Below are 26,200 nucleotides of genomic sequence, written 5' to 3' on the forward strand. Positions count from 1 at the left end.
TTATGCGATATTAGAGGTATCAAATGGGTCCTGAGCAGAACTTAAAAGTTCGTTTTCAAGGTATTTGAGCTCAGCTTTGCTTGGAGCAATGTCAGCGGCTATAGAAGTGTCAAATGGGTCGCAATCAACAATGTCCTGTGCGGCTGACTGTGGCTGAATCGCTTGTATAGGTTGGTCAGGAATATCGTGATCGTGAGCAGAGTCTAAGAGACTGATGGGTGCTGGCGACTGTGGTTTCGGTGGTGGTGGCGGCCTCCTGGGTGCTTTTGCTTCCTCTTCGCGAGGGTCAAATTCGTCGTCACTTAAATTTCTTTTTGTTCCAGAATCTGAAAGGAGCTCAGTCTCAAGAGTCTTTAGTTCAGTTCTGCCGAATTTCTCAGCAATAGAAGTGTCAAAGGGATCAAATTCCTCTGAAGTTTCTGTAAGTTGACTGGCAACAGGCTGAAGAGTCGGACAAAGGTCTGGGGTGGGTGATGAAGAGAAGAAACGGTCCACAGAAGCACACTCAGGTGCTGCTGGAAGGTGGCCAATACCAGCCGGTTCTCCAGTAGCTTCTTGAGAATTTGTTTTTACAAGAGATTCTTCGAGATCTTTTATTTCAGTTTTGCAGAGTTTACTAGCTATAGATGTGTCAAAGGGATCAAAGTCCTCTGGTGTAGCACCTTCCAAGGGTTGAGCTGTCAGACTAAGACACGGCTGTAAGGTGGCACTTCCGTCGGTGGGTGTAGCAGCCAAAAGACACGGGTTTGGCTGCGCTGGTCTCTCTGGTCGAAGTGGCTTTGTTGTGACTGTTGGTTTAGATATATCTTCCCTTCTGGGATCAAAGTCGTCAAAATCTTCTGCAGAAGCTGCTACTCCGCTTAAGAATTCACTTTCAAGATGTCGGAGTTCTGTTTTTCCAAACTTTTCAGCAATGGAAGTATCAAATGGATCAAATTCGTATTTCAAATCAGATGGTGCAGGGTTACAAGGAAGCAGAATTTCACCACTGACAGGAGTTCTAGCGGGAGAGGCAGTTAACAGACACTTGGTAGGAGCAGGTGATGGAGGGCGGGAAGGAGGGCGGGAAGGTGGTCTTGAGGGTGGTCTTGAAGGTGGACGAGAGGGTGGACGAGGTGGTGGTTTCTTCCCTTCTCGAGGATCAAATTCCTGGTCGTTTATGTGTTGCCGAGATACAAGGAGTTGACTCTCGAGAACCTTTAGCTCAGTCTTGCCGAACTGATCAGCGATAGATGTATCAAATGGATCAAAGTCGTCAGGAAGGTTTTCTGGAAGATCTGTTGCTGCTCCCACTACGGGCTGGAGAGGGACAACTGGTTGCTCGTCTAAAGGAGTAGTAGTCAGTAGACACTTGGGAGATGGTGGTCGTAGGGGTTTGATTGGTAACTGAAGTTCTTTTGCCTTAGGTTTATCAGCAACTTCTGTGAGCACTTGGTTTTGCTGTTGTTGCTGATCACTTAGTAACTCACCTTCAATCGACCTAAGTTCTCTTTGGCCAAATTGATCTGCAATAGAGGTGTCAAAGGGATCAAAGTCTTCTGAAACTGGATTTTTCTCACTCAGTGCAGAAGGCTGGAGTGCCGGATTGGGGTCGGTGGGACTGGTAACTAACAAGTGAGCTTGAGTTGGAGGAGGGCGAGGTGGTGGAACCTTCTTATTATCTTCAGCTTGTTCCGCAATCTGTTGGATATCGTCTGGCTTGCTGAGAAGTTCAGCTTCTAAGGTTTGTATTTCAACTTTAGCAGCAATAGAAGTATCGAATGGGTCAAAGTCCTCTGCTTGTGTATCCTGGGAAGGGGCAAGGATAGGAGCACTGGTTTCGTTGTCTTCGTGAGAGCCTGTCAGCAAGCAAGTATTTCCACCACTGGATTTTTCCTCAGCTCGAGGATCAAAATCAAAGTCAGATTCGCTTCTTTTTAGACTCCCCTCGATTTCAGAAGCAGACAGTAGTTCTGTCTCAAGAACTTTGAGCTCAGTCTTTCCAAAACTTTCAGCAATAGAAGTATCAAAAGGATCAAAGCTGACGGAATTTTTTAGTTCATTTCCTTGTTGCGGTTGTAAAGTCTCTGGAAGCTCAGTTTCTGTGTCTGCAAGAGAGAATGGATCGACTGGAAGATGTTTCTCAGCTACTGATGTATCAAAAGGATCTACTCCTTCATGAGATTCGACTGTTATATGCTTCTCAGCTAATGAAGTGTCAAAAGGATCAACTTCCTCAGGATGCTCAGCTTTAGCCTTAGGTAGAGTTGGTCGTGGCGGTGGGGCTTTTGAGGGTTTTCCTTCTTGAACAGATTGTGCAAAATCTACGTCAAACGGATCCTTTTCAGTGTTTTCGTCTGCCCCGAGTACGTGAGCTGCTACAGAAGTATCAAATGGATCGTCTTCAAGATCTTCGAATTCTTTCTCTTTTGCTTTAGCGACGGATTCAGCCGCTAGGAAAGCAAACTCAGCGTCAAACTCGTCTTCGATTGGGTCTGGTTCAGTTGGCACTAAAGATTCGTTAACAACTTCAGATTTATCGATGATATCAAATTCTGCAACTAAATCCTTTAGGTCAAGATCTTTGTCTTTCCCACTATCCTTGTTGTCTTGCTCTTCTCCAGAAGACTCAAGAAATTCACTCAAGTCAACTTCTTTATTATCTTCACAGCCATTATTGAGAATGACGGAAGAACTATCCCTATCTTCTGTGTTTGGTGCTGGTGAAACTGCTCTGGGCGAGGGACAAATTACAGTGCCTGGTTCAGGAAGCACTGCTTCTAGCTCACCCACACACAAGATTTCATCAAGAATGTTGGTTTTGTTAGTTTCTTTTGAGTCTTCTTTTTGCTCGTTATATTTTTCTGTGGACTCTCCTACAGTATCTCCACTTTGATCACTGTCCTCGCCGAAGTCACCTAGTAGATTTTTTTCCTTTGGCACAACCCTTCGTCTCTTAGAGCTTGCTGGTGGGGTCGCTGTGGGCTTCTCAACTTGAACGTTCCCCGTAAGAACCTCAACAGCACAACCAAGACTTACGAGTTGTTTCTTTTTCTTTTTTTCGGTTTTTTCTCCTGGAACTTTCGGCTTTTCCTCTTCGACGTGTAAGACTTTATCAACTACGGAGGTGTCAAAAGGATCAGGCTCATTAGGGTCAGTTTCTGTCGGGCTGTCCGGGATATAATGGAGTTTTACTTGTCCACTTTCAACATTGTCTACGTAAGTAGTGTCAAATACCTCTGTAAAATCATCTACATCTACATCTGGGAGATCCTCTATAAATTGTAATGGGGCAGGGGCAGGTTCAGGTTCGTCCTCTGGTTCCGGTTGTGGTTCTTCTGTTTCTACCGCTTCTCCATCATCGATTCCACCCTTCTCGAGGTCTACCCATTTCTTGGTTGGAGGTGCTGCAGTAGCAACAGGTACTGGAGCAACTGTAGGGACTTCAGTAGGAAGAGGTGCAGCTGGTTTTTCCTTCTGAACGACAGTGCTGGCTTCTTTTATGTGAACGAGATTGTCTGTAGTCTTTTTAAGTACAGTGTCAGTTGCTGCAAAGAAGTTTCTCCAGTCTCCTTCCTTTGTCGAGGAGGACGCTGCAGTGTCCTCAGACGCTACTGCTGCGCTGACTTCCTCAGGAGATTCTGGCTTGTTCTCTTTATCTTCACTCTTCTCCTGACCTTCCTGTTCTAGTTGTTTTTCTGCTTCACGTTTGGCTTGTTCTTCCTTCTCTTTTTTATACCTTTCTAGTTCTTCTGGAGTAAATAGTTCATCATTTTTATCCTTCTTTCCTTTGATCTTTTTCTTGATTCCTTTTTTTATTTTGTGCATGGTACTGCGTCGATGGAGAGTCCCTGTTGAAAAAAAAGAAAAAAGACTTAGAACTCTGCCTCTCTTCAGAAGTGAATTACAAGTAAAGGTAATACACACACACACACACACACACACACACACACACACACACACACACACACACACACTCCAAGGCCTGATCAAGAGCGAATCCGCAACCATCAGCCGCTACCCTCTCAGTGGAGCTCATAGCTGTTTATTACCAATCTTTGAGTAAGACTGTGACCTCGCACACGATACTCCCCATCCCACGTCGTCAGGGGAGACAGTAACTGTCCCACTTGTAAGTGGAAAAGTCCCAGAGGTGACCAGCCCTAGTGGCGTTCGAATCTATAACAGCCAACACTGACTCGGCTCCCTGATCACTGAGGTACAAGGCAGTGTGTGTGTGTATGTGTGTGTGTGTGTGTGTGTGTGTGTGTGTGTGTGTGTGTGTGTGTGTGTGTGTGTGTATATATATATATATATATATATATATATATATATATATATATATATATATATATATATATATATATATATATATATATATATATATAGATAGAGAGAGAGAGAGAGAGAGAGAGAGAGAGAGAGAGAGAGAGAGAGAGAGAGAATAATTATAACAACTATTCATTTCTATATAAACAGAAAACTACTTGTTCAGCCCAACAATATGCATTAGTCAATCAATGAAACAATGGTGCGCCTTGTTGCTCCCAACGCCAACTGTTTTCCGTTTCTCCTCCACACCACAACTCCGGAGCTGTCAGTGGGAGCCTGCCTGTCGCTTCACTCGAGAAGGAAACACCACTTCTCATTATTGGCTGTTGGGAACGTCGAGGAGGAAGTTATATTTATGTTCGCCTCTGCTGCTGTTGGTTCTTTTTGCAATCTCTCTCTCTCTCTCTCTCTCTCTCTCTCTCTCTCTCTCTCTCTCTCTCTCTCTCTCTCTCTCTCTCTCGTCCTCCACCTCCTTTTCCTCCTCTTTTTCCTTTAAAATTGGGTTATTTGAAAACATTTTAGCACTAATTCCGGGTTTTTGTTTCTAAGTTTTGATGTTGGAAAAATCCCAACAACAAAGAAATTCTCAAAATAGTTTTAGGGAAAAGGACGGAATTTTCTTTTTACCCTTAGGATGTAATAAGAAAAATTAATGCGCGGTGAAGATGAATGCATGTAAGGCTTGGAGGAGCAGGCGAGTGAAACATAGTAAGAGATATAAGAAATGGAGGAGGGGAGACAAAGAGTAAGATGGACAGAAGAGGTAGGAAGGAGCGATGTTAACCCCTTCGATATTGGGACACATTTTTACCTTCAGATTTATGTACGATTAGGCCATTTTATTAACATTAGTCAGGGTCAATGGAGGTCAGAAGATTAATGGTCAGAGTTTTCACTATTCTGATCACCTACATAAGTTTATGAAACTATATAAAATCACCAGATAGTAAGCGGAATGAATGTAGAAGCGCGTCACGGTACTTAAGGGGGTAGAGTGAAAGTAGTAGTAAAAGAGGTAAAAAAATTATGAAGGGACTGGGTTTGTACAGAATCCGACACCATTTTATACATTTTGCTTTATTCTGTGTTTCAGATGGTATGACCCTTTTAAGAATAAGGTTACAACAGTGATAGAGGTCAACAAAGCGATTGAAGGTGAGTGATATATAACACGGTAGATATGTAATCCCATAACACTTAGTGAATGACACCAATACAATCCTTATCAGGCAGACTGTCACTTTACATCATATAAATGAAACATCACGAGCCTCTCCTATATCCGACTAATTCTACCTTTCCTTCCTGCTGAAAGTTTGCTTACATTCAGCCTGTTCCTAAAGAGGGTGATCGTTCTAATCCCTCAAACTACCTTCCTATATCTTTAATCTCTTGCTTGTCTAAAGTTTTTTAATCTATCCTGAATAGGAAGATTCTCAAACATCTGTCACTTCACAGTCTTCTATCTGATCGCCAGTATGGCTTCCTTCAAGGTCGCTCTACTGGTGATCTTCTGGCTTTCCTTACTGAGTCTTGGTCATCCTCTTTTAGAGATTTCGGTGAAACTTTTGCTGTAGCGTTAGACATATCAAAAGCTTTTGATAGAGCCTGGCATAAAGCTTTGATTTTAACACTGCCTCCTGCGGCTTCTATACTTCTCTCTACAACTTTATCTCAAGCTTACTTTCCGACCGTTCTATTGCTGCTGTGGTAGACGGCCACTGTTCTTCTCCTAAATCTAATAATAGTGGAGTTCCTCAGGGTTCTGTCCTGTCACCCACTCTCTTTCTATTATTCATTAATGACTTCTTAACCAAACTTCTTGCTCTATCCACTCCTACGCTGATGATACCACCCTACATCTTTCCACGTCCTTTCAGAGACGACCAACCCTTTAGGAAGTCAACAGATCACGCAGGGACGCCACAGAACGCCTGACTTCCGATCTTTCTAAGATTTCCGATTGGGGCAGAGAAAATCTAGTAGTTTTCAATGCCTCAAAACTCAATTCCTCCATCTATCAACTCGACACAACCTTCCAGACAACTATCCCTCTTCTTCAATGACACTCAACTGTCTCCTCTTCCACAATGAATATCCTCGGTCTGTCCTTTACTCATAATCTTAACTGGAAACTTCACATCTCATCTCTTGCTAAAACAGCTTCTATGAAGTTAGGTGTTCTGAGGCGTCTCCGCCAGTTTTTCTCGCCCCTCCAACTGCTTACTCTGTATAAGGGCCTTATCCGTCCCTGTATGGAGTACTCTTCGCATGTTTGGGGGTTCCAGTCACACAGTTTTACTAGATAGAGTGGAATCAAAAGCTTTTCGTCTCATCAACTCCCCTCCTCTGACCAACTGTCTTCAGCCTCTTTCTCACCGCCGAAATGTTGCATCTCTTTTTATTTTTTATAGCTATTTTCATGCTAACTGTTCTACTGATCTTGTTAACTGCATGCCTCCCCTCCTCCTGTGGCCTCGCTGCACAAGGCTTTCTCCTTCCTCTCATCCCTATTCTGTCCAACTCCCTAACGCAAAAGTTAACCAGTACTTTCAATCATTCGTACCTTTCACTGGCAAACTCTGGAACTCCCTCCCTGCATCTGTATTTTCGACTTTCTACTACTTGTCTTCTTTTAAGAGGGAGGTATCAAGGCATTTGCTCCCTAATTTTGGCTGATGTTTTTCCCTTTGTAGAGAGCCAGCACTCAGGTGGGCCTTTTTTTTATCTTATCTTTTTTTTTTTTTGCCCTTGGCTGGCTTCCTTCCCTTGATAAAAAAAAAAAAATTGTCTATCACCTATAACTCCACCACCTTCGTCACCACCAGCATCTTTCCAAACACTCTACAATTGATTCGACGTCAACCTCCATCAACACCACCAACCCTCATCGTCACTACCACCTCTTTCAATGCCACAACAAACTCGTCACCACCATCATCCCTTCAAGCACCACGATTAACTCAGTCATCCTCCATCACTATCGGCACCAACATTATCACCCTTACCACCAACCCTCATTGTCACCACCACCTCTTCCAATGCCATAACAAACTTATCATCACCACTATCCCTTCAAACACCTCAATTAACTCAGTCATCCTCCATCACTATCAACACCATTATCACCACCATCACTACCACCACCACCACCCCTACTACTACTACTACCATTACTACCCTCTCAAACAACTGTCAGCTCACTCATCTGCCTTGTCAACACATTTGCCTCTTGTTAAATGTGCTAGTGACCCCAACACTGCGTGGGCTGCGAGATCATTAGTGTCAGAGAGTCTGGTACAACTATTTATTTACTGCTTACTGTAATTTACGAGAAAAAAACGATCATTACTCATACGCATATAGGTTTTAGGGTCATCTCCTTAAGAACGAATACCAAAATAAAAGAAAAAGTAAAGTTTGCAGTATATGAAATTCAATTAATATCACTCTTTTCTGATATGAAAATTGTCTTTTTTTATTTTTATTTTATTTTATTAGAAATGTCACTGTTTATCTATGTTTTATCTCTTGCGGTGGCGTAGATAGTTTAATCATTACTACAATCACCTGATCTCGTTTGTTTATTGATAATTTTCATCGTATTTTCATTTCATTTCGTATATGAAAATGAAATGTGCTTCCACTCACTGCGCATGGAGCCTTCCCAGAGCTGCATGCGGTGACAATGACGGAACAGAGACCGTGATGGGGTTTCAATATGCCGGGAAAACATCGGATAGGGAGTCTCTCTCCTATGTACGTGTACAGGAAAATTAGTAATCTCTCTCTCTCTCTCTCTCTCTCTCTCTCTCTCTCTCTCTCTCTCTCTCTCTCTCTCTCTCTCTCTCTCTCTCTCTCTCTCTCTCTCTCTCTTTGAAATAAAGTTCAAGACAAATGTTTATGAATATATATATATATATATATATATATATATATATATATATATATATATATATATATATATATATATATATATATATATATATATATATATCTGAACTTTATTTCAAAGTGAGAAAGAGAGAGAGAGAGAGAGAGAAAGAGAGCCGGCCTGCCTGCTATTATTGATCTAGTCTTCCAACCCCCTGCCTTGCCTCGCACATGTGGCTTCACCGTCACATGCCGGCGAGCTGCTCGCACCAACCCCCACGAGAGGACACCAGCTCCCGTCCTCCTACTGGTGGCGCTGACGACTGCTAGCTATTCTTACCATGAAAGTTATTGATCGGTTCAAAAAATTTATTAAGATATTGCGTCCTGCTTATGCGTACACCCACACCCACGCCTACATACATATACGCACCCACATGTAAATTAAAGGCTATCAATGAACGTCATGGATAAGTTACAGCTGTAGTTGTAGTAGAAATAGTAGCAGCAGCGGTAGAAGTAGTAGTAGTAGTAGTAGTAGTAGCAGTAGAAGTAGCAGCAGCAGCAGAAGTAGAAGTAGCAGCAGCAACAGCAACAGCAACAGTAGTAATAGTAGCATTAGTATTTGTAGTAGTAGTAGTAGTAGTAGTAGTAGTTGTTGTTGTTGTTGTTGTAGCGGTGGTGGTAGTGATGGTAGTTGAGGGAGCAATGATAACAGTAGTATTAATAAGAATAATAAAGTAATAATAATGATAATAATAATAATAATCATAATGATAATAATAATAATAATAATAGTGATAATAATCATAATAATAATAATAATAATAATGATGATGATAATAATAATAATATTAGTAATAATGATACTAATGATAATAATAACAACAATAATAATAGTAATAATAATAATAATGCTGGTGATGATAATGATAATAATGATAATGACACTACTGATATAACAATTATACTACTACTACTACTAATGATAATAATAATAATAATAATAAAAATAATAATAGTGATAATAATAATAATAATAATAATAATGATAATAATAATAACAATAACAATATTAATAACATCAATAATAATGTCAACAAAGATAACACAGCTTTTGTCTCATTACATACGAGAAAACAATTAAATAATAACCTCCAGAGAGAGAGAGAGAGAGAGAGACCAAAAATAACCTAAGAGACTAAACATAATATTATTATTTCATGTTTTCTCATCTTTTTTTTCTATTGGAAATGGAAAGGCGCTTGTAAAATGCTTCTTAGGCTTCCACCGCGTCCTTTGCCTTCTCGCTCGCTCTCTCTTTTTTCTCCCTTTTTCGCAACGCTCCTATAATGTTGAATAAAGTTCTGTATTCCTCAAATATGAGTCATTACAATAATAATGACAATAACAAAAATTATAATGATAATGAAAGCGATAATGAGAGCAGCAGCAGCAGTAGTAGTAGTAGTAGTAGTAGTCGTAGTACTCGCAGTAATAGTAATAGTAGTAGTAGTAGTAGTAGTAGTAGTAGTAGTAGTAGCAGCAGCAGCAGCAACAGCAATATCTCACTTGCTAGGGAAAGTTGTTCTGTGTGTCTCTTGAGTGCAGTTTTGTATTAGTATATCCACGAATAAGAGATAATGGTATGCTTTTACATGTTAACCTTTTTTTCCCCTTTACATTTAGGGATTTGTCTCAGGCTATAATGGCCCAGAGTGATTTTTATGTCAGGGTCTCAAAATTTGTGTGTTCCCTCGTGACCCCATTCATCCAAGGTGACAACTTTAGTGTTCACGATAACTTTCTCACTTTAGTCCACACATGGAAAGATGGAGCTTTTCCTGGCATCTTTCGTATGCCGACCACTTTGGCTACATCCCCCCAGTGAAACTAATGGGAACTTTGCCACCTTTTGCCCCGACGATTTGTATTCATGGCTTCCCTGGCCTTGTTCAGTAAGCAAACATTATTTGCAAGGCTGCTGCATAACAGTCCGGCATGTAGCCTTCACGACATTCATTATGAATATTCATAGGATGAACCAGGTTTTGTGGTTATGCGTGCAGTTGGAAGATTTTCTTTGATTGAATGATTTTAAGTGATTTATAGTCTTGGAGTGTAGTAAAAATTTTGTCTGTGTATGGTAGTGGTGTGAACTATTGGTGAACTATATCAAGGTTAATTTATTGCACAAGTGACCATTTCATTTTATATTTTCGAACACCACAAGCATCTTGGAAACCATTAATTAGCCATTATAACCCTTATTTTTCATATCCTCGACCCAGACCTCTACGATATGGTACTACAATCGTCTGTAAGAGATAACATTCTACTTTATTTTTTTTACGCATTTTCATTCTAGATATTCTTGATATATAAGTACTAAAATTCCTGATATTCCACGCTCCTAAATTAAGAAACCTTAAGATCTGTAAACCGTGAAAGACCGTGACTCTTCTCAGCCTTGGAGGCTTCCAGATGGCGGTCTCAGCTGCCCTCCCAAGCTCCAGGATCTAGCACTCACTGCACACACACACACACACACACACACACACACACACACACACACACACACACACACACACACACACACACACACACACACACACACACACACACACACATATTAGTATATCTGCAAAACATGCAAATATGTACCACTTGATGTAATGGCATCAGGTTTGGTGTCATTAGATTCTTTTGAAATGTTCCTCGTCCATTCCAGCATGGCCTCAATTGGATTGTGGATTAACCTGCATGAGTTGGTATTAATGTTTTCAATTATTTACACACGCGGATGCGCATTACATTACACTTCACTGTCTTTATCATTCAAGGGAAATGATGCACCATGCACCCACACCTTACCGCTTATTGCTATTACAAGGAGCCTGAGCAGTCTGGTACAAGCACGTTGTGTTTCTCTCGAGAGCATTTCCTGATTCTATGAATCGCTTGACTTTTCTTCTTTGGTACCTCACAGTCAGTGGCTCAGTCATACCCAAAGCTTTAGTTACATTTTTTTTTTTTTTTTTTTTACATGTGTAATCAGGGTGCTCCTTAAATTTGTAAAGATAGAAAACTGTGAGCTTTTGCAGTCTTGAAAATTGACAAAAAAAAGGTGAATAGATAGAAAAGCCAAGGGCTTTGCTATTTTTAACTCTAGCTGGTGTGGTCGTCACAGAAACCATCGATTATAAACAAAATTTAATAATTAGCAATGATTTTTTTATTATAATTTCTTGTTTTATTCCATACGTGTTTAGATTTTTCTTCGCACTTTTTTCTAATGCAATTAGAATTACAATTACATAATACTGCAAAGAAATATAACTAACTTCAGATAGATATGAATCCTGTTTCATTTCTCCGTTAAGCATTCCGACGGATCATGCTGATTCTAATCTTACCAGTCCCCACAGTCTTGTTGTATTATGATGACAGAAGCATTCGTAAGGCAGATAGTAAGCTAAAGACGGAACAATACTACAGTGAATATTGTTGATGCGGTTGCTCAGAAGATATTAGGTACAAAGTAAAGTTATTACACTAGAATCCAGTTTTGCTGCTCTTGCTTTTGTTTAACTTTTTTTTTTTATACTTCTGCGAATATTCAAAACAATTTTTCAACTACTCAATTGCTATCTAACGGGCCCTCAGTCTTGAAAACATGTAAGGGAACCACAGTGAGTGCATTACCATCAAAAGCAAAGTTTACAAATATAGACGTATGCCCAATTAGTCCAATTCAGTCACGGTGTTACGAACTTTTGCACAAATGTAAAATAACTCCATTAATTTCATTCTACCCCTGAGTGATGCTATGCGGTGTGGACGTTATTAGTCTAAAGAAGATTAATGAGCAGAATAGTAAATAGTAAGCCATCGCCCTTTCTTTGGCTATTAATGTGACGCAGAGAAGGGGAAAGGAATATGAGAGAAAGAGAGAGAGAGAGAGAGAGAGAGAGAGAGAAAATCGTATTGTAAGGTTCGTGAGGATGTGTAGGCGGTGTGTTCCCATCACGCTCATTGATCCACGGGAGGTAGCCATTGGCCACGATGTCCTTCATTCACTCCAGTGCGCGCGCGCACACGAGCAGGCACACACGCAGACACGCAGGTATACTGTGCACGAAAACACACACACACACACACACACACACACACACACACACACACACACACAAACACACAGGTTTTATTTTTCATTCATTGCAACTAAAATTCTCTCTCTCTCTCTCTCTCTCTCTCTCTCTCTCTCTCTCTCTCTCTCTCTCTCTCTCTCTCTCTCTCTCTCTCTCTCTCTCTCTCTCTTACCAATTAAGTTTAGCATTCTACTTGCTATTGTTTCTTTCACTTTGTAAATTTAGAATCAGTTATGTATCGAGCTGTAGCACAACCATTGGTCCACCTTTCCTTGCACAGTAAAAGTTACAGCCATAAGTCAGGGAGCGTAAGCCCGGTTCATATTGTAAAGCTAAGCCGTCGAGGAAGCAAATCAGTCGCTTTCAAATTCCAGAACTCCTATTGGTAACGTGTACAAGTTTTTGATACCGTTTCATTTTCTACGTCTCTGGTAAAAATTAATTGCTTGAAAGTCTCTTTTTTACTGGTACAATAAAATTCTGCCTATTATTACTATGGTAAAATGTGTTCTTAATGTGTAAATAATTGTGTGTCCTCAACAGCTAGTACTGAAGAATATGATGATTATATTCTTTTATACAAGAAATCAATAAGGCATTGTAAATGAGGTGGGTGGTACTAATTATCGGACTGGGCATCAGCTTGCTCCTCGGCAGCCATCTGAGGGAGACGTCAGAGCATGTCAGGTGCATCTTGAGAACCCTTCAGACATGGCAGGAGGACGGCCTCTTCTCCACCACTCTCTGGCTCTTGCGGGAACACCTTTCCTACCAGTGGTGGCTTGGTCCTCTCCGCCCGAACCCTCCCCAGGATCCAGCAAAGGATTACGTGAGTCATGCCGGGACCCCCAGCTGGATTCTCATGTTCAAGCCCCACGAGACGAGGCAACGTCTAAGCCGTCTTGAGCAACACATTAGAAAGGCAAAAGAGGATCACGCGGCCTTCAAGAGAAACATCATGTGGTTCATGGTCCTCTATGTTCTCCTGGCGATGGGTCTATTCCTCACGAGGCTTCTGGTTCTCTTCTACCTCTTTCCTAATTCTATGAGCTCGACATCCAGTCTGTTCAAGGAAACTCAGTGGCTGATGGACCACAAAAGTGAGACCAGTTTCGCCCCAGGAAGCGTCTCTCGTTCTTGATCCTCACATTTTTCGATTAAATTAATTATTCGCCGAAATTGCAGACTGCATAATTCCTGTAACCTATCCTCTGTAAATGCGACGATGTTTGTCTCAGAAATTATCTTCATTTGTTTGTAGGGACAACCCATCACCATTACACTATGATCACCTCTCATCACTGCCATCACCATCATCTAAACCCATTCCATTGCTTACATCACCAACCATCACTATCCATCACCCAGACCATTTTCCGTTTTCTTCCATTCCCCCCCCCCCATGGTCCCACCTCTATTCATGACCGCTCACACCATCCCCTCAACGAAGGGACGCGAAATAACAAGTCTCAGTATCCAGGTGGTATTTAATGTGCCTTATAGCGAAACAAATAATCCGCTAATAGTACATGCTTGTAGTAAGAAGACAGGAAACTACGTACATAAAGTATCGTACTTGTGACGTAAGGAGCTGCATTGATAAATGTTGATAATGTTGATTATATCATTAGGAATATCAATCTGCTACTTTCTTTAAGATAAATTTCGATCTTACATGTGCAATATATTTTGCCTTTAAGTAAAACTCTAAGTGACTGCCATCTATTTTCAGAGGGATAGACAAAAAAATTAGGTGTGCTTAGATCAAATCACCTCATTGGTGAAAAAGAAAAAAACGTTTCTTCTCTTTAGAAATGTTTTTTGTTATTTCAAAAATGCCCTTGAAAAATAATAAAATGAAGTCAAAGTTGAATTTGCATAAAGGCTCCTTTTACATACAGGTAATTTATGTTGCATTGTTGTGAGAGCTAAAAGGACAGGCTGACAACGTTATCTGGTGTTTACGAGAGTTCGTTTATTTGTGTATCTTCATGGAATGAGATCCATGGCGTTCATGAGGCTCGGTGGAGACAATAGTCAATACTTTAACAGAAATGTATAATGGAAAACTGTAATGGCTGACTTCGAATTACTATTTTGCTAATATTATAAAATCCAGTTCAATTATATAAAACAAGTAAGTCGATTTTTTTATGCTATTTTACTTAATTGTTTTCATTTGGTTGTGGCATGCGGGGAACAAACTCGGGTGTACCTGCCCTAACTTCGCTTTTTTTCTTATTCTTCTTAGATTGATGTTCTTTTTTTTTTTTTTTTTTTTTTTTTGTGTGTGTGTGTGTGTGTGTGTGTGTGTGTGTGTGTGTGTGTGTTTGGATGGGTGTGAATCTCTCCGTTTGGCTATGTTTGTTCTCAATATTCATCCTCCAACAAATAATAATATTCACACAAAGTCAACATACAGCTAAAAACGTATTATGATGAAACGAGTCAGACTTTGACAGTAAACTCTAACCGATATCTCTCTCTGATTAAATGCATCTGTAGATCAGCAAACAGCGGAACACAGAGGGAGAGAACACTTGCATAAGGGGAGGTAAAACTCTCTCACTTTACATACTCCCTGGAACCGTCGAGTATGGGCAATATCGGTAACATTCTTTCATTTTATTCTACCAGCAAGTTTTACCGTCTTTCGTTTTCTTGTGTGGGTAAGGTAAATGATCTTTTAGGGACGTATTGATCCATGGGCGTGTGGTTGGAGGATAAGGGCGTATGTTTCACATGGGGTGGGGGAGGGAGAAGTGGTCGATGAGTGACGTGTGAGGAGAGTGAAGGCTTGTGATTCAGGTGGTGAGGCTGCGGGTGGCGTGACTGAAGGCATCAAGATGTGGGAGCAGGTGATGGGTAGCGGCTCAGTACGGGCGTGAGAGGTTTTTTTATTTATTTTTTTTTTTTAGGAGATTAAACACCATATTCTGAAACTCTTCTGCACAGTATCTTCACTACATTCAAAAGTCTTTTATTGAAGTCACACGTGTTTTAAAGGATTTTTGAGGGATTCTAGTGACAAATTACTAAGATTTACACGATACTAAGAAATATTATTGAAAAACCGGCTAATCCTCTCTGTGGCCTTTGAAAATAGTCGTAATGGGATAGCAAAGCGTTTCAAAATAGCTTAAAGTAGCGACAGATACGACTGTGCTACGAATAAACAAAGGTGTGCTGTAGGTAAATAAACAAGTAAGTAGGTGAAGGAAAGTGTGTGGTGTGTGGCAAAGTACTGAAGGCACAAGAGTGTGGATGTAAGCATGTACTGGCAGTGTTTCGCTGTGTAGTGCCGGCTGTATGACGTATACAGTAATAGAAATCTAAGGTGGCCGTAATCGTATAGTGGCGTAGTGATGGTATGTCACTGGGCACGGTGCTAAGTGTAGGTACGAATAGGTGTGTGGTGGTGCGTGACGGAATAGTGAAGTGTGTAGATGCAGCGTGTATGTAGCGGGGTGTAGGAGTGTGCAGGTTTGCGGTGAAGTGTGGCATAGGTCTAGATATATTAAGAATGTTAGTGTGAATGGTAAAACGTGTGGGTGAGGAAGGAAGGAGTAGGTAATCCTGCTAACGATCTCTCAAGTGAAGTGTTCCTTAGAGATCTGGCATCGACACGGACCGAGGCAAAGGCCAAGTTCCTCCTCCTCCTCCTCCTCCTCCTCCTCCTCCTCCTCCTCCTCCTCCTCCTCCTCCTCCAAAGCTTTTAAAGTAAATTAAACCACATCTGATACATCGCTTTTAAACTAAACCTTATAGTCTCAGCCCAAGTGGCTCTTTGCCCCGAGCTCTTAAAACCCCAAAAGTTCGTTTACGTCTGAACCTTTAACTATCCTCATCTGCTGAATTGCTGGAATATCACATTACAGAGATTGAGGTGAAAAGTCGTGCCCTTCGAGGATTTCTTTAACCTTTATCTCAAGACAACGCCAAGAAAAATCACCTTTCAGTCACGCAGAAAATATATTACCTTCCTCTCATCCCCACCACGCCAGACGAAACCTCAGAAGCTCCACATATTAAGGTGCTCCGCATCTGTATTTGTTTGAACCCCTTGCTTCCTTTCCTTCGCCTCCGCTTCCTTTTTCCATTCATTCTCATGACTCCAAGACAGATTCATCAAAGGCACTGCATTTTAATTGTCATATTCCTGTCTCCAAATGTAATGGTAGTAGTAGTAGCAGTAGCAGTAGTAGTAGTAGTAGTAGTAGTAGTAGTTGTAGTAGTAGTAGCAGAAACAACAACGACAAGGACAATAACAACAATAACAGCAACAGTAGTAGTAGTAGTAGTAGTAGTAGTAGTAGTAGTAGTAAAAGTAGTGGTTATGTTGTTGTTGTTGCTGAAGGAGGACAAGGAAGAAGAGGGAGAAGAGAAGGAGGAGAAGGAAGAAGAGGAGGAAGAAGAAGAAGAGGAGAGACAGTAAAGATAATAATATCACAAATGCTTACGAAGATAAATCATGTCTTTCCATCGTACTTTAGACATAAGATGTAATCATTCCTTCATTAACTCTTACCCACCTATCAAACCACACACACACACACACACACACACACACACACACACACACACACACACACACACACACACACACACACACACACACAGTTGTCAGCATATCAGCTTCCACTCCTTGATGGCTAATTATTAGTTATGTGCATACTATACTCGTCATGCTTCCAATATAATCTACCTTGTCTTTGAATACCAAGACATAGGTGAACGAAGACAAAGAAGTGAATGCTGAGGAGAGGAAGAAGGAAGCAAGGGGAGCGCAATAAGGCGAAGAAACTATAAAAAGGAAAAGAGAGCAGTGGGTCAAAAGAGGCACGGATGAGCACGGAAATAATAAAAGGGTGGAAAGTTGTACGTGTGTGTGTGTGTGTGTGTGTGTAGGGGACGGAACTAAGATAGAGAAAATTGAGGACAGAAAAGTCATAGAGTTAGAGGGAAGTTCAAGATAAAGGGAGGAAAAGCATATAGAAGCTAGAGAGAAAAGGGAAAGGAAGATATCACAACAAAGGAACGGAGAAAAGGAAGGAAAGGGTCAAAAGAAGAGCGAAGAGGACAAAAAGGAAGCGCTGCGAGGGAAGGTTGTGGTTCTGTAATGACGAACTGGTGCTGCGGATGATGAAAGGTCAAAGGGAAACCATTAGTCCAAGATGAAGGCTAAGGCTACAAACAACATACAAAACCGTTTCAAAACAAAGCGCACGGAAATAAACGCGGAATATAACGTGTGACAAAAAAAAGCAAGCATTTAAAGAGGAAAGAACACTAAGACCAGGAAGAAGAAAGGTAACGAAGTGTAAATAAGGTAAATGAGAGGCAGAGAACAGCTTCCTACAGGTCAAGTAAGAAAACGAAAGAGTCAACACAAGGAACATTAATGTAATGAAACAGCTGAAGTAGGAGAGGTAAACAAAATGCCTTTCTCCCCCACACACCCCTTCTCCTTAATGCACTCGTCTATTGACTTTCCCGCGGATAAGTGGAGACAGTCAAGACTCTCTCCCGCCATGGCAAGGAAACACGGAAATCTGATCTACTGAGCAAAAAGATGCATCTCCTTCAAAGCCAGGAAAAACTTAAAGCAGAACTGAACCATCGACGAGTACGTTCTGAAATATTGCACACACTGGCTCTGTAACTCTTAAACCTCTGAATTAATTATAGCCTCACAATTTCAGAAGGCAGGCGAGTCTCGGAAGATCAAAGCTTACGTATTTTATAAGAAGCTTGAAGAAAATGTAAGAGTGAGGACGCCGGAATATTTCGTCTCAAGAACTCGACCAAGGCATACTTGAAGTTGTTTCCGAAGGTGAAGAGGTAAGCAGTGTGATCAGATCAGGAGGGGAAGTCCTGTAGAGGTGTGGTGAAGCCTTCGTATTGTGCGGTGTGGGCGTGCGGACTTACCAACGTGTAGGACCCAGCATCGATCTGTCGTCACGCCCCTCCCCCTCCCCAACCCTCAACCGACCCTATCCTCCCTCTCTCTCTCTCTCTCTCTCTCTCTCTCTCTCTCTCTCTCTCTCTCTCTCTCTCTCTCTCTCTCTCTCTCTCTCTCTCTCTCTCTCTCTCTCTCCGTGTTCTATCGCTTAGCCCCCTTCCCTCCGGCCCCGTGGGAGAGAGAGAGAGAGAGAGGGGCTTAGGAAGAGGGGGAAGGAAAGAGGGGAGGAGGAAGAATGAGCACTGTGCATCTAAGAGAGGGGTCTGGAGGGATATTATTTTACCCCTCTTCTCTCTCTTTCCCCCCTGCCCTTCACCTCTTCCCTGTGTCTCCCCTCGTTCCCTCCCTCTTTCCCCTCTACTCTGGCTTCTTGATCAATATTTGTATGACCCACACGAACCTTCCTTCACTGCATTCTCCCCTTCCTTCACCTTAAATATTCGCTCTCAGCTGTTGTGTCACATAACTCCCACTGAGTCACCGCTAATAAGAAAAAAATGGCTGGCGTTTTAAAAATATACGTTCTAAAGCGAGGTAGGGTGTTCTGTTAGTTTTGCCTTTGTGTTACTGATAGCAGGAAATATACGTTTAGGGATATAGAGAGAGAGAGAGAGAGAGAGAGAGAGAGAGAGAGAGAGAGAGAGAGAGAGAGAGAGAGAGAGAGAGAGAATTTTATGAATAGGAAAGAATCCGAACGAAAAACAAAAAACAATACAAGTAAGAGGACGTAGATAACGAGAGAGGACACAGGTAGAGAGGAGACAGAAGAGTAGGGTTTGTTTAACTTATCTGCATCGAAGTGGAAAGAAGTGGAGGGAGGAGAGGAGGCGTGCGTGCAGATGAGTAAAGGAAAACGTTAAGAGGATCAGAACACGGATGGAAAAATAAAATAACCAAGAAAGTCAAAGCTGGCAAAAAAAGGGAAGAGGGTTACACGAAATTAAAGGGATTGAGAGAGCGAGCCTGGAATTGAGGGCAGTGATGTGTTGTGCTGCAGGTGAAGGGGACAAGGGCAACATGGAAAAAGGGGGCGTGGTTGGTTTTAGTGCACTCGATACCAGTATATTCCAGCATGGTGATGGATATAAAATCTATAATCTATCTGATGACATCGGCGAAAGAGGCAAAGGTAAACTGGGTCCACTCCAACTAATATCACGGGACAGGACGACGAGTTACTGGGATGTGAATCAAAGCATCAGCTACTAAGGGCCACTAGGATTCGTGTCAGTCATCGTCTGTCACCTGCAATATCTGATGTCCACTATTCACACTCGCCTCCTCTTGTTAGTTTCTTGTGACAACCTGAGCACCATTCCGTGAACTGAGTTCTTGCATCAAGTCATGTCTCGTCACTGGTCGAGGATCGTCACTCTCCACATAAACAGCCAAAATCACGGAAAACGGCTAAGATGCAGTTGATTGATCACGCAAACAACACACCCACCCCGACCTTGTCTGTCTCCGGTGCTGGCTGTTCCTCAGCTCCCCGCTCCTCCATGTTGCTGCTGCTCGCTGCCGTAACCTTGCAAGTTTATTTCAGCTTCAGTTGAGGTGGAGAGAACCACACACTGTCGATTGCAGCTTCTGACTACGGCAGCGGTGGCGTTGGCTCCCTTCTCTTATTGATTCTTAGTAAACGCCTACAAGTTTCGGTAGTGGCTGTTTATTTATTGGTGTCGAGGGCTGAGGATGGCAGTGCCTTCACAGCAAGAGCCACACTGGTAGAGGACTGAAAGGGGATACGGTGTGTGAGGTTGTCAGGTGCAGGCCACAAGTAGGTCGTACAGAGCCGATGAAGGACTGACCCTCACAGCAACATCTCCCCGTCACACTCGATGACAACACCAAAGGGACCAACAATCCAGCCAGATACACTATGGCTACGAAACACAAGACTTTCTCTTACCATTAATCCATCGTTTGCTGGATTGATGGTCTCACAAAGATCGAAACGGTTCCAGAGATCGGCCACCATGGCAAGCGGCACAAGATGGCCGCACTGAGAAACTGGCGAGGTGTGCGGACGGGCCCGCGCATGTGCACCTCCACCACACCGCCCGCCTGCCAGACTCCCTCGCGCGCCTCTCGTCTTCCTCCACTTCCTCCTCCTGCTCCTCCACTTCACTATTTCCTCGTCAAATTATATCTACCTTTACCCAGATTAATTCTGAAGATAATACCGAGCGTGCTTCGCGAGGGAACACTAATTAATTGACAGACTAGCAGGCTGCAAATGCGCGCTAAGCACTGTGGCAGTGGAAGTCACGGCACTGGTGGCAACATGACCGAGACAGACTTTCCAGAATGAGTGACTCCAGCTTACAATGAGTCATTCCCTTCCCTGCCTAGATTTTCCTGCTACAGCCTCATTCTGGCATCTCATGAGTACCTTCTCGGCCTTCCTTGCTGGCTCATCGATCAGACGGCCACCCAAACGACTCCGCTAAAGGCGGGCTGGCACCGGCCGGGGTGTTGTCCGCCGAGGATCGTTAGCGACTGTGTGACGTCACTCTTGCAGCCTCCACCACCCCCCAGTGCTGAATCACCTAGGTGTTGAGGTGTTGACACAAGTAGTGTAAGATGACTGCGGTCTTGCTGTGTAGGGGAGGCGCAGCGCACCACTACATCCTCTCTCACCGACCTGTTATCGATTTAATCCCAGAGCTTAGTCGATACTTGCGGAGGCAGCGACGGCGGCTGACACCATTCTTCTCCTTCCTCTCCTCCTCCTCCTCGGCCTTCTATTCTTTTCCCTCCCTCCTCACATTTCCTTGCTCCATTCACATTAACGCCCACAGTTTTTGTTTCCCCAACCAATTCTTCCCCCCCCCCCAACTCTCTCTCTCTCTCTCTCTCTCTCTCTCTCTCTCTCTCTCTCTCTCTCTCTCTCTCTCTCTCTCTCTCTCTCTCTCTCTCTCTCTCTCTCTTCTCATTGTGTTACTCCTTATTCATTAGCTTGCGGCAATACAAGTGACGTCACAGACCCGACATGAACACCAGACCGTCTAGACTGTAGACCGACCAAGTTAAATCCGCACCGAGACGGCAGACACGAAGGTGGGGGGAGAGGGAGTGGGGGTGGAAATGCCGAAAGACGATAAGGAAGGTCACCAAAGCAATAAAGGACAGTGGAAAGACTCGGATAGGGGGGGAAAGATCACAGAGGAATTAAATTGAAAGGAAGCAAATGAGGTCGAGATATGCATAGAATAATTTCAGAGGATGAGAGTCGAAGGAGAGGGCGGAACTATGCGAGAAGAATCTTAGGGAGGGTGGGCGAGAAGGCCGGGTAAAGGGAGGCAGAGGAGATGAGATTGGAAGGTATGGAGGAGGGAAGGGTGGAAGTTTTAAGGGATGTTAGGGAGTTGGGATGCATGCCTACGAGGATAGAGAAGAGAGGCAGGAAACGAAGAGAGAAAGAGAAAAGCAAAAAAGAAGAGGAGAGAAGAGACAGGATTATTAAGACGGAGAGTGTTTGCCATGATGTTCGATATCTATTTTTTTTTCTTTCATGAATACACTTCGTCATGGTCACTGCGCGCGCAGACACACACACACACACACACACACACACACACACACACACACACACACACACACACACACACACACACACACACACACACACACACAAACATTTGATAACGACTGTGAAAGCGATCATGAAGAAACAAATGATTATGATTAGTGAGGCATGATGACTTCTATGATTAGGAAAGGGACATTTGCGGAGGGAAAAGAAAAGGAAGGAAAAGGAAAAGTAAGCATCCGGAGAACTAATAAACGAGAGAGAGAGAGAGAGAGAGAGAGAGAGAGAGAGAGAGAGAGAGAGAGAGAGAGAGAGAGAGAGAGAGAGGGAGGAATAGACAAAACGACGAAAAGAAAAGGCAGACAAGCCAAAATCAAGAGAAAAAAAACATGGCATGGATATAGTGAAAAAAAAATTAAGGAGGCTCAAAATAGAGTTCGATAAGTAAAAAAGAAAAAGAAAGAAAGAAAGTAATTGACAGGATTTGTTGACCGGAAAGAAAACATCAGGAAAGATTAGAGTTTGTTGGTGGTGGAGGCGGGATGGAAAGTATCGGGGAAAATCCTTTGACAGTGAAAAGGAAATTACAGGAAGAGTTAAGGATCAGCTTTGGGTATAAATGGAAGGCGAGAAATAGATACTGGTGGAGAATATAACAGTGCGTCAGGAAACACATTATAATAGAAGTGAGACTCTTGAAAGTGTGTTAAAAAGCAAAAGAGTCTTCCATTAACAGATGAACGCAGGAGAAGGACTATACCTAATACACGCACACATCCAGAGAGAGAGAGAGAGAGATGGGAGAAGGAGAATGGGACGGATAGGGAGGAGGCAAGAGGGAAGGCGAGAGAAATAACAATCAAGTTTGAGAGAAGGAAGGGAGAAGGCGATGGGGAGGCAAGAGGGAAGGCGAGAGAAACAACAATCAGTTTGAGAGAAGGAAGGGAGAAGGAGAGGGGGAGGCAAGAGGGAAGGCGAGAGAAACAACCATCAGTTTGAGACAAGGGAGGAGAAGGCGAGAGAAACAATCATCAGTTTGAGACAAGGGAGGAGAAGGCAATGGGGAGGCAAGAGGGAAGGCGAGAGAAACAACCATCAGTTTGAGACAAGGGAGGAGAAGGAGAGGGGGGAGGCAAGAGGGAAGGCGAGAGAAACAACAATCAGTTTGAGAGAAGGAAGGGAGAAGGCGATGGGGAGGCAAGAGGGAAGGCGAGAGAAACAACCATCAGTTTGAGACAAGGGAGGAGAAGGAGAGGGGGAGGCAAGAGGGAAGGCGAGAGAAACAACAATCAGTTTGAGAGAAGGAAGGGAGAAGGAGAGGGGGAGGCAAGAGGGAAGGCGAGAGAAACAACCATCAGTTTGAGACAAGGGAGGAGAAGGAGAGAAACAATCATCAGTTTGAGACAAGGGAGGAGAAGGATGGGGAGGCAAGAGGGAGAGAAACAACCATCAGTTTGAGACAAGGAGGAGAAGGGAGGGAGAAGAGAGAAACAACAATCAGTTTGAGGCAAGGAAGGAGAAGGCAATGGGGAGGCAAGAGGGAAGGCGAGAGAAACAACCATCAGTTTGAGACAAGGGAGGAGAAGGAGAGGGGGGAGGCAAGAGGGAAGGCGAGAGAAACAACCATCAGTTTGAGACAAGGGAGGAGAAGGCGAGGGGGAGGCAAGAGGGAAGGCGAGAGAAACAACCATCAGTTTGAGACAACGAAGGGAGAAGGAGAGGGGGAGGCAAGAGGGAAGGCGAGAGAAACAACCATCAGTTTGAGACCAAAGTCAAAATCAGACCACTTATCCCCCAAAATGACTCGATAAACCAGTAAGAGATGAGGAGATGAGATGATGTCACGCACTATAAAGCTCTCTTCGTGGCAACTAACAATAACTGACACCTCCATTTCCGCCGGGAGTATACAGAGAGGCACAAAAGAAAGATTTGATGAATGAAGATAGATTTAAAACTACGGCAGAAGAAATGGCTTAAAAAATACAGCAAATGGAACGAACATGTATTGTTGAATAATGGAAACAATGAATTAAGTGTATTAAGAATTAAGAGAATTTGTTGAAAGGAATAACGAAAGAGATTAGTAATAGTAGTAGTAGTAGTAGTAGTAGTAGTAGTAGTAGTAGTAGTAGTAGTAGTAGTTAGTAGTAGTAGTTATAGTAGTAGTAGTAGTAGTAGTAGTAGTAGTAGTAGTAGTAGTAGTAGTAGTAGTAGTAGTAGTAGTAGTAGTAGTAGTTGTTGTTTTGTTTTGTTATGGTTGTTGTTGTTGTTGTTGTTGTGGTGGTGGTGGTGGTGGTGGTGGTGGTGGTGGTGGTGGTAGTAGTTATAAGGATAACAATGATAATAATAATAATAAAATAATGCGAAACAAGCTCAGCGCCACGTGTTCGAGTCCTCATCTGTCCTTTCTCATCTCAACACACAAAAAACTGGCTATCATTGCAACTTATTGAGCAACAAAAGCGCCACCACTCACTCACCTGCTTGTGGCCATGCTGCTGCTCACGTCTTGCCTGCGGTCTTCCTTCCTTCCTTCCTTCCTTCCTTCCTTCCTTCCTTGCCTGCACAGTCCACAGTTCTCCGTTCCTCTTCCCTCCCGGATGACCTTCTGGCCCTCACACTCGTCTCCGTGGTGGTAATAGTTCCGGCTTCCTCTCCAGGGGCACTGGTTCTTCTCAGGTTTTTATCATTTTTTCATCCCCCTGGTATTTTCTTCTCTTTTTCTTCTCGGCGTCATTCTCCTGTTATCACTGTTCCGAGTGCCGAGTGAGCACCTTGGCCTTTCCTTCACACTTTAGTCTTGACACTCCACACAGGCCTTGACACTTGATACAATTTGATGCTCTCAGCTCACTTATAACTATTGCAATAGATGAACCGACTTTTAATCATCTTTAAAAAGTAGGTCAAAACACGAGCGAGTCAAAAATTACAGTTTTTGTCAAAGGCAAAAGTGTTGTCTTGTAAAGATCAACAATGAATTATAGACAATGAAAACAACAACAACAACGTCGATCACATGAGGTCCGCGATGCAGAGTAATGTACAAGAGGGAATGAAAGTGAGTGAGAGCGTAAGAGAGTTTTTTTTAATGAGAGGCTATTCAACAAACTAGAATAATAAAGTTTTGTTCGGTTCCAGTTCCGGAAACCTCTCATTCAAGACATTGTATTTTGTATCTTCTCACTAGAATATGAAAATGCAAAATAGACTCCATATAAATGCATAGATACATGACTACAGCTACTTGAAGACCTGGCTTAGGAGGGCCGGAGCGGCGAGCAGCTGGGGCTATCAGGGGGAGTCTGTGGAGGAGAGACGGAGCAACTAACACCAAAAACATAACAAATGCCAATGCGTAAAAGTAAAACTCATAAGCAAAACCAAAAAAGTCTCTTCTCTCTACACTCGAAACAACTCATAAGTGTTAGTCACGTGCCTTCGGGGGAGTTCTTTGCTGGGACATGAGGGGAGGAGGTATTGAGAGCAAATCGTTGGGATGGGTATTAGTCTCAAGGTTTGTCAAAAGAAACCTGTGGGGTGTGCTTCAGCGAGGCAGTGTGTGTCTTCAGGGCATATTAGAGGGGCAAAGAGGGGAGGTCATTAACAGTCTTTCTTCTTCCTTAGGCAATGAATGGGGAGGGAAGGAGCTGTCCAAAATACCTACAAATAGATATACAACAGATAAAAAGATGGATTACAAAAATGCATATGTGTTGGAGCATGTGTGTGTGTGTGTGTGTGTGTGTGCGTGTAGATGAGTCATTCCCATGTCTTCCCAAAAGTATGCCTCCCACCTTCAGCTAACAAAATATTTCATTACACACAGGTCTCACTCATAATACCTGTCATATATATGGAGTGTTGGTTGTGCTATATTGCTTATATTCTGGGCCTTGCTGACACCCAATACATCTCCTGTCCCCACTAGTACACACACACACACACACACACACACACACACACACACACACACACACACACACACACACACACACACACACACACACACACACGAGCACATGACTTCACTCAATTCCATTCACTCTCTACCTTAGTTGTTCAGTTAATCAAATACCATCTGTCCCTGTTTTTCCCTTCCTTCGCCTTTTCCCCTCCTTCCTCTCTTTTTCCTTCCATACTCCCTTTCTTCCTTTTACTTTGCTTTCCTCCTTCCTTTCTTCATGCCTTCCTTTCCTTTCTATTTTTTCTCCCATGCCCTGCTTCCTTTCTTCCTCTCATCCATACACTTCAATCTTATCAGTCTTATGCCCTATCTTTTCCTTTTATCTCTCAGTCACGCTAGTAACACATCAAAATCTTCGCCTCACTTCGCTTTCACTGCCCTGTTAAACGATTCATTGGTCA

At 42.8% G+C, this 26,200-nt stretch overlaps 2 protein-coding genes across 9 annotated transcripts in view; both read right to left on the reverse strand.

Annotated features, from left to right (window-relative positions):
* Positions 1-25,057, reverse strand: LOC123504818 (protein stoned-A-like). Of its 8 annotated transcripts, none has more exons than XM_045255656.1 (2): positions 24,313-25,057; positions 1-3,830 (listed from the first exon to the last, which is right to left on the reverse strand). In XM_045255656.1, exon 2 carries the CDS (start codon positions 3,805-3,807, stop codon positions 1-3), a length of 3,807 nt encoding a protein of 1,268 aa, XP_045111591.1. In that variant the 5' UTR covers positions 3,808-3,830; positions 24,313-25,057. The 8 variants fall into 8 exon arrangements, with proteins under 8 accessions (XP_045111591.1, XP_045111596.1, XP_045111595.1 ...); XM_045255661.1 differs by lacking the exon at positions 24,313-25,057 and adding an exon at positions 20,847-20,871; XM_045255660.1 differs by lacking the exon at positions 24,313-25,057 and adding an exon at positions 20,690-20,795.
* LOC123504817 (serine/arginine repetitive matrix protein 2-like) overlaps positions 24,378-26,200 on the reverse strand; it is a 30,385-nt gene continuing 28,562 nt past the window's right edge. Inside the window, 1 exon segment of the mRNA XM_045255654.1 lies at positions 24,378-25,137. Within this exon segment, the coding sequence (XP_045111589.1) occupies positions 25,093-25,137 (45 nt within the window). The 3' untranslated portion in view covers positions 24,378-25,092.

This window comes from Portunus trituberculatus, chromosome 17 (assembly GCF_017591435.1).
Source record: "Portunus trituberculatus isolate SZX2019 chromosome 17, ASM1759143v1, whole genome shotgun sequence".
NCBI classification, from domain to species: Eukaryota; Metazoa; Arthropoda; class Malacostraca; order Decapoda; family Portunidae; genus Portunus; species Portunus trituberculatus.